Source organism: Gossypium hirsutum, chromosome A12, assembly GCF_007990345.1.
Source record: "Gossypium hirsutum isolate 1008001.06 chromosome A12, Gossypium_hirsutum_v2.1, whole genome shotgun sequence".
Classification (NCBI taxonomy): Eukaryota; Viridiplantae; Streptophyta; class Magnoliopsida; order Malvales; family Malvaceae; genus Gossypium; species Gossypium hirsutum.
Window position 1 is genome coordinate 101,948,066 of NC_053435.1, and position 12,706 is coordinate 101,960,771.

The 12,706-nt window shown below is 33.9% G+C and overlaps 2 protein-coding genes across 2 annotated transcripts; both read left to right on the forward strand.

The window, feature by feature from the left end:
- The first annotated feature begins 1,107 nt into the window (after positions 1-1,107).
- LOC107946806 (replication protein A 70 kDa DNA-binding subunit C) lies at positions 1,108-4,977 on the forward strand. Its single transcript, XM_016881268.2, is given in 4 exon segments — positions 1,108-1,645; positions 2,267-3,876; positions 3,879-4,564; positions 4,672-4,977. Coding segments are annotated over 3 exon segments (2,415 nt in total). The 5' UTR covers positions 1,108-1,328; the 3' UTR covers positions 4,367-4,564; positions 4,672-4,977.
- Positions 4,978-5,264: 287 nt separating this feature from the next.
- Positions 5,265-8,288, forward strand: LOC107946810 (uncharacterized). Its single transcript, XM_016881273.2, has 4 exons — positions 5,265-5,716; positions 6,325-6,491; positions 6,646-6,939; positions 7,360-8,288. Exons 2-4 carry the CDS (start codon positions 6,351-6,353, stop codon positions 8,008-8,010), a joined length of 1,086 nt encoding a protein of 361 aa, XP_016736762.2. The 5' UTR covers positions 5,265-5,716; positions 6,325-6,350; the 3' UTR covers positions 8,011-8,288.
- Positions 8,289-12,706: the final 4,418 nt, after the last annotated feature.

Below are 12,706 nucleotides of genomic sequence, written 5' to 3' on the forward strand. Positions count from 1 at the left end.
TTTGTTACTTGAAGGATAAAAATCTCAGTAGTCTCCTTTATTCGTACTAATAACTGTCATTAGTGACTGTTGAAGGAAAGCCTTGAGGTGTCTCTAATTTGTTAAATTCAACTAAATATGAAATCTACTGCCTGAATAAGCAGCTTACTTGTGGTCAAACGTTTTTGGTGCCTAATTGTCAAAGGACTAAAAATAATTGTCATATCATGATTTTCGAGATATCAAAAAGTTATCCACTTTGCTCATGCAATATGATGAAGAAGAATTTGGAGAGAGCGAGGGGATCAACGAAGATGAAGATGGAGAAAATAAAAAAATCTTTTAATATAATATAATATAAAATATTAATTTCAAATTTTAGAAAATATAAAAATAAAAAATCTTTTCATATGATTTAATATAAAATACTATTTAAATATTAAATATTAATATTATTTTTAATATTAAATTGATGTAAAATATATATTAAAATATTAAAAGGAATATTTGTCATTAAGTATTTTTTTACAATTATATAATTATTTTTTCAATCAAATGTATGAATATTATTAAAATACTCATTTCATATAACAAAATCACTGTTATGTCTATTCAATACCATTACAGTTTTATTTCATTCTCACATAATGACTATTTTATTACAGTCTTATTCTATTCCAGCGAACTAAAGCTATTGTAAATAGTTGAGAGAATTGAAAAAATATGATTTAAATTAAAAAAAAATGACTTAAGTTTATATAACAAATAAACTAGTTGTTTTTAGTCGTTTAAAAGAAATTATCAATTGAATTTTTTAACTATTTAAAAAATTTAAACATTAAACGAAAAATTACTAAGGTGATAGCGGGGATATTAAAAGCGAGTCTTATAAAACGTATTTTTAATCATCTTAATTTAAAATACATCCCGTCTCTCCAAAATCTATTTATTTCTTTAAATAAAAAAAAACTATATACTTCACTAAATATTTTTCAAATTTGACATTTTGGGCTAATTTTTCCAATGACACGAACCGTATTTTATGTTTAACAAAATGCGTTAAACAAGTGTACAGTGGAAGTAGGGACACGTTGGGAAATTCAAAAAACATCATTCCCTCAAATTGGAACCAAAATTTCCGAAACTCTAGATTTGGCGCACTTCATCTCTCTCTCTCTCAATTAACTGGCCAAGTGAAGTGTCGCTTCTAACATTTTGCCCTAGGTTTCCTTCTCCTGCAATTCTTCAGTTTCCTCTCAAAATTTTAACCCATCATTCCTAGTTTTCTCTTATTCTCTCTCTATCCAAACATCTATCTGTGCCCAAAAGTCCCTAATTTGAGGGCTTCGATGGAGGTAAATCTGACGGGAGGGGCGGTGGCTCGTATTATAAACAGAGAGGTGTCGACAGAGAAGGATTTGAAACCTTTGCTTCAAGTCATAGAGTTGAAAGAGGTTCAAACGACGTCGAAGAATCCGCAGCAGCAGCAGCAGCAGCAAGAACCGAAAAAGAGCGAGAGGTATAGGCTATTGCTGTCGGATGGGTCGTTGACGCAGCAAGGGATGCTCGCTACCAGTAAGAATGAACTTGTGAAATCCTCGAAGTTGCAAATTGGCTCCGTTATTCAATTGACTCAGTACATTTGCAACGTAATCCAAGATCGCATGTATACCCCTCTTTCTCTCACTTTATATTTTATTTCTGGACATATTTTCGATGAAAGATTGAAGGATATTCTTCTTTATTACTATTTCGTTTATTTCACCATTCAGTTGATGATCCTTTGCGTATATAAAGAACTTATATTTGTTGGGTTTTCAACCTGTGACGACATGATTAGTTGTCTGTTTTATGTTTTGGGGTGGGTTTATATATTTTTCTTCTTTTCATTGTTAATTGATGAAGCTTGAATTGGGTGTAATGCACTTTTCTAGCTTTATTTATTTCTAAAGAATCAATTCAACCATTACAGTTTCTCGAGTCTGCAATTTTTAGACTTGCAGTTTATAGCATCGCTTTTTAGTGGGATGACAATGACTTGTTGGTTCTTAACTTGGCACGTTTATATATCTATCCATTGATTTGGTTCTTTTCTTCTTGAACTTAAAATTTAATTTCTCAAAGTAATTGAATATTTTGTTCACAATTCACACTTTAAACTCTGATGAGGGATCCTTCTTTGTGTCTGCATAGCTTTTTGCTCAAGCTTTGTGATTTTTGTTGCATCTCTGTGTAGGTCAATCTGCTAATTTTCCCGATGACCTTATTTTCTGTCCCATGCATGCAGGATTGTTATTATCATTGAGTTGGATGTGATAGTTGAAAAATGTGATATTATTGGGAAGCCTGTAGCAGCACCAAGATCTTCTAGGCTAACACAAGCCCCTACTGATCAACCTGGGACGGTGATGGCACAGAGCAATTCATTAGGGGGAAGCTCAGTTGCTGGCGGCATGGCTGATAGGCTGAACTCAGCTGGGACCACTCTGCAACAGCCTAGAATGAATCAATGGCATGGTAATTGTCGTTCAAATGAATCTGATCAGATAAACTATCCTGCTGCAAATGCACCACCCTCTTATCCCAAAGCAGATCCTTCTGCTGGTTTTCCTGGATCATCACCTCTAGATAGACCATATGGTGTTCAGAGTACGGGTTTCCATAATCCTAGGCCAGCAACTTCACGTCCTCTAAGCACCTCTAACTACCAATCCGTACCTACGTATCAACAGCCATCCCCAATGTACACTAACCGAGGGCCTGTTGCCAAGAATGAGGCACCACCCAGGATAATCCCAATTTCTGCTCTGAACCCATATCAGGGCCGGTGGACAATAAAAGCCAGAGTAACAGCAAAGGGAGAGCTTAGGCGCTATAACAATGCACGTGGTGAAGGAAAAGTTTTCTCGTTTGACCTCCTTGATTCTGATGGTGGAGAAATACGGGTGACCTGCTTTAATACTGTGGTTGACCAATTCTATAACCAGATTGAAACTGGTAAGATATATTTGATTTCTAGGGGAAGTCTAAAACCCGCTCAGAAGGCATTTAATCACCTTAATAATGAGCATGAAATACTTCTTGATAGCACATCAACGATACAGCCATGTTATGAGGATGACAACAGAATTCCACGACAGCAATTTCATTTCCGTACCATAAGTGATATTGAAGGTATGGAGAACAATAGTATTGTGGATATAATTGGTGTGGTGTCATTTATCAGTCCTGCTGCTTCAATAATGAGAAAAAATGGTATTGAAACTCAGAAGAGAACCCTTCATTTGAAGGACATGTCTGGCCGAAGTGTTGAGTTAACTTTATGGGGATCTTTATGCAATGCTGAAGGACAAAAGCTCCAATCTTTGTGTGATTCTGGGGAGTTTCCAGTTCTGGCTGTGAAAGCTGGTAGGGTGAATGATTTTAATGGGAAGGCAGTGGGTTCTATCTCTTCAACCCAGTTATTTATAGATCCTGATTTTCCTGAGGCTTATAGTTTAAAGAATTGGTTTGTCACTGATGGGAGGAACACTCCTACTGTCTCTATCTCCAGGGAAACGTCAAGTGTGAGTAGAACAGATAATAGAAAAACTTTATCACAAATCAAAGATGAGAAGCTCGGAACTTCTGAGAAACCAGATTGGATTACAGTGGCAGCAAGGATTGCATACATCAAGTTGGACAATTTCTGCTATACAGCTTGTCCCATCATGAATGGGGATCGTCAATGCAACAAAAAGGTTACAAATAATGGAGATGGGAAGTGGTGGTGTGATAAATGTGATAGGTCAGTAGATGAATGTGACTACAGGTATATAATTCAGTTGCAGATACAGGATCATACAGGCATAATATGGGTGACTGCTTTTCAGGAATCTGGTCAGGATATCATGGGGTGCCTGCAAAAGATTTGTACTATCTGAGGTATGAAAACCAAGATGATGAAAAATTTATGGAAATCACTCGTCGAGTTATGTTTAATAAATACATATTCAAGTTAAAGGTAAAGGAGGAAACTTTTAGTGATGAACAGCGTGTGAAATCAACAGTGGTGAAAGTAGAAAAAGTAAATTTTTCGTCGGAAGCGAGGTACCTTTTGGATTTGATTGATAAGATTAAAGCAAATGATTCAGGTCTTTTTGCACCAAAGACAGAGTTTACCACTCCCAATACTGGACTGGATTACACCGGAGTTGGGATTGATGGAAGGAGGGATCTTGCACCACCAACTGCTAGTAGAGAATATGGATTACCAGTAAACCAAGGGGGTCAATATGGAAACCATTATGGTGGTTCTGGGCTTAGAGAATCTGCTTCGAACATGGATATATTCTGTAATAGTTGTGGGTTACAGGTCATAGCTCTACAAATTGTCCTACCATCATGAATGGTCCAGTACAGTCCATTGGTAGGGGCTATTCTGATAGAGTATTTTCTGGGGCAAGTGTTGGTGGTGCCTCAAGTGAGTGCTTTAAATGTCATCAAACTGGACATTGGGCCAGAGACTGCCCAAACTCTGGACGTTTACCTCCATTGAGGCACTGATTTTTCTTCAGGAAGATATGGAGGTGTTCAGAGGCAACAGGTAGGCTGGTTTTGAAGTTCTTTGGAATATGCATTGAACATTAAATCAGCCCATCATTTTGTAGCATATCATCTATCCCTTCTAATTGTATGTTATTGGTTTCTCAGGAGTTGGACATTGGACTTGGGAGGCATGAGTTGCTGCTGGAATGCCATTTGGACAATCTTAAAGTGAACTTAATAGGTTAGGGCTTTCTGGTAGAGACTTGAGATGGCGGTGGCACAGGTTCTTTCATTTTGTATTGGGGTCATGCATGCGAAAAGCCTGATGAACTTGGCAGTCTGGAAAGGGTAGCTTTTCAAGCATTTTGGTTTCGGTGTATTTAGTGCCGACTCTATATCTTTACATATTACATGGTTCTGTTTTCTACATGTAAAAAAGTTGGATTGTGGTATAATCTTTGGTTGTACTAACGTTTTGTTGCATTGCGTGTTCCTGAATTTTATGACAAACACCTTCCATTGGTTTGCACTGAAAATTGAAATTTTCGTTTTTAAAAATGTGTCTATATAAAGTCACAAGCAGTAGAAACTAGAAAGCAATTGAATCTGTATGGAAGGCAAAGGCATGATGAGGGCCGTCGGAGCTGTTCAAGTCAAGCCAGGCACTCTGAATTTAGTTGTAGTAAAAAAATAGGGGTGTACTCGCTCCCAACTAAGGACAATGTTATTAAACATGAAATTCTACTATCAAGTGTTCCCATCCAAAACTCGTTGGATAACTTAGTTGAACCTAACCAACCAAGTTTCCAAGCCAAAAACCGCAAAGGTATTTTCTAACCCAAAATTCTACAAGAAATTAGGAAGTTATTAGTATAATTAATGACTAATTACAGCCAAATTATAGTTATTATTCGACCATTTATTTAAAAAAAAAAAAAAAAACATTGGCTGCCCAGAGGCCTTAGCGGATAGTCGAACGTGGCAAAATAAATTGTTGTGATGGTCATTGGTTTAACAGCCACAGCCACACAGGCCAGACATAATAAAATAATTTAAAAAAAGCCGCTTTGGCGAATCGTGATTTGGTGATTGTGTGAGCCACACGTCCTTTTGCTGTTGGTTTTCAGTAATCTTGCGTTTCTCCGTCGGATTTCCAAGTTTCAGGGCGGAGCTCAACATCGAGGAAATCTCACGACACAACATCCATCCAGTAATTTCTCCACCTACTCTCGTTTCTTTTCATATCCTCTTAGGTTACAATTAAAATGTTAGGGTTTCTCGATTCTTCTCCTTAATTTTGCTATTGCCATTATGAATAAATAAATTGCGAACGCTTCGTATTGTTTCCATCTGAATTACTAATATTGTTTTGTGTTGGAATCTGCTTTCAATTGCTTTTGTTTGAACCATTCAGTTGCAATTATTGTACATGTATACTCGCTGTTCTTTCAGTTAGACATATAAACTATAGATAGAAAGTCCTATGAAAATAGATTTCATGCTTTTGCGTTCCAATACCCTTAATTAGGAGCTGCTTCTGGCCTTATTCTTTCTGCAATTAGTTAAAATTTCCTGTTTATCAAATTTCATTTCTAGCCTTATTCTTTCTGCAATTAGTTAAAATTTCCTGTTTATCAAATTTCATTCTTCAAAACAATGCAATCTATATTCTGGGCTTAGCAAGGAACCTTCAACATCCTTTATTTTGCATCTGGCTTTTTTTTTTTTTTTGTAATCTCAAAATTGGAGGTGGTTGCCTTCCCTTCCCTCATGTGAATTCAACCATTGGTTTCTCAAGTGTAGAAGCTTTCTTTGCAGGTAACTTGTTTTGGTTACTGGAGACAATGGACTTCTGGTTCAAGGGAATCAGTGAGGACACATCTGCGTACTCATTTAATGAGACAGACATTCAGAAATGTCCATTTCTTAAGAACATTAACAAACCCACCAACTTTTCATTCTCTTCAATGAGTTTTCCCATGCCTGTGAGTTCTTCTAGTCCATTTTATATCCTCCTTTTGGAGGATTCATGCATTGGTGTCTGTGTGTATATATATTATATGCATGCAAACATATATAAATTCTGAACTGTTAAATAGCCCTTGCCCTTGAGTTGATTTCTTCAATATCTTTCTGCAGGTACAGGGAGCTAGAGGTCCTTTATTTGAGGATGGTCCAAATTTTGATATGGCATTTAAGCTTTTTCATGGGAAGGATGGCATTGTACCTCTCTCAGGGAGGTCTGATGTTCCCTGTGACAGAGACAAACAGGAGCCTACCATCCAATTTAACCCATTAGCAGGAAAAGCTGCAACAATTAGCCTTTCAGCTTTTAGCTCAGGAGGGCCCTTCAGCTTTGGTCCCTTCTCAGATAAAAGGAAGAACCAGAAAAAGAAATCCGACTCATCTAACAAACAAGAACCCTCTTCTCAGGTAATCATACATCCTTAGACCTATTCAATGTTTTAATTTAGAAGAATGATTTACACAATTTGAGGAATATAAAAATGAAGAGATGAGTGAAAGTATCATCACCGCAGCGCTGCATTGGCAAATAAGAATTGAACCCGCCTAAATATAACATGATGTGAGGTCTCAACATCAACATTGGAGGAAACTGTCTTTATGAGCCCATAAAAGATTTATACTTGTTATGTTTCGGTATACGTTTTTAGGCTGGTCTTCATTAGTTCTGAAATACATTGATGCCTTCTAGAGAAATGAATCAATGGATCTTTTCTACAAGCTTAGCAGTATGAATTATAATTTTCCATGTAACCATTAGATGATGTATTTGATACCTGATAATCACTGCAAGCTACACTGATTCTGAGATGTATTGTGATCCTTCAGAAAGGAAATTCATCAAATCATGATGCAATGGGAAACGAGTGGTTACAAAATGGGAATTGCCCAATTGCAAAATCTTACAGAGCAGTGAGTCGTGTCCTTCCACTTGTGGCGACACCTTTTCATCTCTCACCTGCAATGAAGTTTAGATGCCCCCCTGCTGTAGTTGCCGCAAGGGCTGCCCTAGCACGCACTGCCCTTGTTAAAAACTTACGCCCTCAGCCACTGCCTGCAAAGATGTTTGTTATTGCTCTCTTGGGCATGGCAGCTAACGTGCCTTTGGGTGCTTGGAAGGAGCACACTGAAAAATTTTCTTTATCATGGTTTGTAGCTGTGCATGCAGCTGTGCCCTTCATAGCCATGCTTCGGAAGTCCGTCGTAATGCCTAAAACAGCTATGGCCCTGACAATTGGGGCTTCTATCCTGGGGCAGGTTATTGGTTCAAGAGCTGAAAGGCAGCGGCTGAAAGCAGTGGCTGAAAGGGAGAAGGTGGCAGCTGAAACAGCCGTTGCTGCTGCTGTGGCTGGGTATAATGATCTAAGTCAGGTTGATCCATCCGGTGCAAGCCATTGTGGTAGAGAAGGAGCTATCTGGGGACCCATTCCAGTGAAGGTGGGTCGACCATCCTCTTCATCAGACAGTGTGTGCTATTGACATCAGTAGATGTAACTAGTGGAGTGAGGTAAGCAAATAAAAGAAAAGGGCTACTTTAAGTACTATATAGTAGAAATGGCCTGAGCAAAGTTCCATTTTTATAGAATTTGGGAATGCTTAAGGTCATGTAGTAAAGTAATATGGCAGTTCCTAAGGTAAAGTAAAGAGTTATTGCTAGAGACAGTTGTGTAAGATATGAATAGTACTTTCCTGTTTCTACTGTAAAAAGAAGACTACTTTTGATTTGAAGTGCATATAATATAAATATTATTGTGTTACGGAGTCATTGATTGATGAATTTGGTGTGTTTGAACTTTGAACCTTGACTTGTAAGTTGTCTTTTAAGCACATGGAGAGCCAGTCCGGGTTGAAAAGTTATCCGGGAATATAAGTATGGTTGAGAATACAGAGATAATATTAAAGGATAGTAGTAGTAGTAGTAGTAATCATCTCCGGGAATTGAGGAGAACATGCGTTGTGGGAAATAGCAAGCTGAGCTAGATTTTTTCTTCTCAAATAATTCAGAAGTAGGAACCGACGCTACCGGAGAGGGACATTCACTTAAAAACAATTGAATGCTTTTTCCTTGTAAGAGTTTGCTTCCACTATTCAAACATAATAGTTTTTTACTCGTTAAAAACACTTGCTTTACTACGCTAGCTAGAATTTAATATATAGGGTTAATATTCATAATATTCACTACTAACAAACATTTATACTCTTTTTTTTTCATTTTGATACTTAAATTTAGCAATTAGGTTTATTTCAGTTCTTAATTTAGATCCTATCAAGAATTGATGATGTGGCATAGACTTTTAAATGTCATTACAGGGGTGTAGCTGGGGGCTGGCAGGCCCTTGGCCCTCTTAAAATGAATTTTTTTTCATTTAGGTCTCTTTAAAATTTATAAAAATTTTAAATTAGTAAAAGTAAAATTACACTTTGGCCCCCTAAAAATAATAAAATTTTAATTTAATCTTTTAAAAATTATAAAGATATAGATATTAAAATGGTGAAATCGCATTTTTACTATTGTAAAAATATACAATGTTAACTTCGGCCCCTTAAAAATAATGTATGGCTTCACCTGTGTCATTATCGAAAAATTAACTATTTACAATTGTCAATTTTATGGACTAAAATGAAATTAATTATCAAGTTTATAGACTAAAACTTATACTAATCCGTATGTGTCTTTTTGTAAACATTTGAATGGGTTATGACCATGGCCATGGGATAAAAATGTCGTAATGAAAGGAATACAAGCAAAACGGGAGTAAAAAGTGAAGTAAAAGAGTTTGACCTTAATTAAGATGTGGAGCACGACTTGGTGAAGCATGCTATACTTTATTGAGGCATGTTGTTGCACAATAATTAGCCATTTGAATCCTAATTAAGTATCTCAATGTAAGAAAAAAATTGGGTCTAAAAATAATATATTCCATTCCTATCCTGTCCTTCAAAGGCCAAGGACAAGTACAACGTACAAAAAAAGTGGTGAAAGACATGCATCCAATTCCAATCCAAGGTTAACATTAGCAGATGGATTTTGTTGTGATATATAAATATGGACATTGAAATTAAGAAAGGCTGGCAATTGCCAAAGGCAAAGGGAAAAGGGCAATTATTGAGGCAGGCAAGGCTGAGGATGGCACATGGTGATAACATGCCATGTGGTGCATTTCCCTTTCGATATCATATGCTTAAATTAATTTAATATATGTAGCGACGGCAAATTACGTGATAGTAGGCAGGCATCAGGCATGTATATTTATATTTCTTTTCTTTGATTTTTAGTTTAAAATGGTAGGAAACGTGTTCATCTCATGACTCCGTGACAGCCACACCGTCATTTCGGGGCCATTTATTCCCTAATTCCATGTGAAATCATTCATTAACTTCTCCTCTATCCTCTCTCCCCCTTATTCCCATTTTCATGTAATGTCTCGTCCCCAGTGTTTGACCATATTTAATTATTATTTGTTAAAATTAATTAATTTGATAAAAAAAGTAAAATAATTGCAACTTCTAAATTAAGGTAATACTTAAATATTAATTTGTACTAAACTAGTAAAATACCTTTTGAAATTAAAAAGAGATAGTCGTCTAATTAGCTGCAACCTTTTCCCTTCTATATGTGTACTTTAATTACTACTAATGAAGAATTAGATGTTAAAAATAAATAAAAGAAAGAAAGTAGAAATGAAGAGGTGACCATATCTCTCAAAATCTCACCTTTTCATTTCTTCCACTGAATGATGGGTGAATGGACTTAATAAGCATGTTTAATTAATCTACCAAATACCATTCAGTTTGAGTCCTACAGATTGCGACCCTTTTAAGCATAATTATTGACTTTAGTGGGTGAAAATCCAACATACTAAGTAGTAGTTGGAGACTGGACATAAAATAATAAAAAGTCAAAACTACTAATCAGGGTTGAAATTTTCCTTATTTTGGATATTTTTATTTTTATTAATTCAAAATTACAAGTCTGAGTAGGTAGGTTACTAGTCATAAAGGAAAAAGAAAAGCATGCTATTCTGATTATATGATGATAGTAATTTGTTTGGGGAAAAAATAAAAGGATATCTGACCCTGTTTTGCTTTTACATATGCAGGCTAATTCTTTACCAAGTCTCCAAGCAATAATATATCTAGGCTCCCGTGGATATGATACAACTATTATCAACCTTTCTATTATAGTCTCTCAAAACGTGTTAAATTGATCAAAAATTTATTTTAGCCAAAAATAAATTAATTTAATATCTTCGTAACACTCTCTTTAATTTTAAGCAATAATAATTTGGAATTATAGTAGTCATCATAAAAAATTATTTAAAGAGAAATTAATACAAATAAAGGAAGTTTCCTTAAATTTTTTATTTTAAGCTTTAATTTGTGGCTTCACATGCTAATCAGACATTATAAATAATTATATTAATAACCTCTAAGTTTTTTTTTTAACTTTGTGTTACATATTATATATTTTTCACATTTTCCAGGGGAACCATTGTCTAGAAGAATTAAAAATTAAATTTGGACCACCGACTACTACAACACCTACCTGAAAAATCAGCTCAAATTTCAAACATTATAAATTCTCCCAACTGGGCAAAATAGACAATCAGCTTTAAACTATGTAGCCTGTAGTATCATGGGCAGTAATTTTATTTAATTCTTTTGGAGTTTAACTTTCCTTTAATAGTTATTTTTTCAATGATAAAATGTGAGAATATTTTTTTTTCATGTAGATAATAAATTTTTTAAAAAATATTAAGATAAAATTAATTTTGTTCTATATCAGTTTAAGGTTCCTTTGTCTTACTACTTGATTTATTTTGTATTATTTCAATAGATTATTCTTAAGTGTTATATGTAAAAATTATTCAAAAACAAGTTTTATGTATACATGATTTTATATGTACATTATTATATTTACAATATAAATGTAAGATAAATTTAAAATAATTTTACTTTCAATTAACATCACAAATAATTAATTAAAATATATTATTAATAATAATATTTATTATAAAAATTGAGCACATATGCTTTTTCTTTTTATAATATATATATATTATACAGTGCGTATAATCACTTCAAAGTCAAAGTGAATTTTCCCTATATACATTTATTCAATTCTAATTAGAATCTAAAGATTGTGCTGAAAGTTTAAAATCTATTAGATTAAAAATTTTGATAAATCAATTTCAAAATGCTTTTTCTACTTCTTTTCTAGAATGTCCAATATTAGTTTTACATCTTCTATGCGAAAATGTTCAACTTTCATAAGGTCTTCTCGATTGTTATTCAAAAGGTCTAGTAATGTATATACATTAAGCTTTTTTTGAGACAATTATAGATCTTAAGAGGCAATTCTGATTGGTGAATAAAAATATATTTCAATGCTATTTTTTTCTTCCTTTTTTGTTAATTTAATTAATCTATACATAAATATTATCTTTTATTTAATTAATTAAATATAATAATATAACTTTTTTAAAATTATAACTAATATTTTTTAATTATATTAAATATTATAAAATAATTTTCCTTACAATCACATTTCATTAGAATAATCTATATGTTAAACGTTGTATATGTACATGTATGTGATCCATTTGCTACTTGAAACCTTGGTGTTGTCGGTATAAACTGTAATGTTGTTTAGCGAGTTACTTCCTGTGATCTTCAAATAAATATTCCTCCTCCTTAAACCTGTCGGCAGACAGAGGGCTTAATATGTCAGCCTGCATAATATCCTGATTAATTAATGGAAAACTTAATATGTTGTCTATTTCGAGATTATAATAATTTAAACTTTGTCAGACTAAATCCAATCAATATTTAAACTATTGGTTCATTTTCTGTATTTAAAATCTTTCGAAAATAAAGGGCCCACTAATTTTTTTTTACTTTTTATATTACTGTATTTAACATTAAAATTTGCTATTAAAAATATTTTATTTAAATTATCTAATTTCAAAATACAATATTTCAGTAATATAAAATTAAAACTTATCTCTATTTCGAAGTAATTGTGATTATAAAAAAAAATTATTAAAATTAATAAAACAAGCAACTTGTTCCAAAAAAAGGAAAAAGGATAAGAAAACCAAAGCAAAAACGCGTTTGTGAGAACAATAAAATAAGAAAAGCAAAAAAACAAAAGTTTAAAAATAAAGTCAGTAAT

What these genes read in the sequence shown, in the direction of transcription:
- LOC107946810 (XM_016881273.2), top strand. Translation starts at nt 6,351, where the DNA reads ATGGACTTCTGGTTCAAGGGAATCAGTGAGGACACATCTGCGTACTCA. An exon ending in CAATGAGTTTTCCCATGCCT is followed by an intron (nt 6,492 to 6,645) that starts GTGAGTTCTTCT and finishes ATCTTTCTGCAG; the next exon opens with GTACAGGGAGCTAGAGGTCC. An exon ending in AACAAGAACCCTCTTCTCAG is followed by an intron (nt 6,940 to 7,359) that starts GTAATCATACAT and finishes GTGATCCTTCAG; the next exon opens with AAAGGAAATTCATCAAATCA.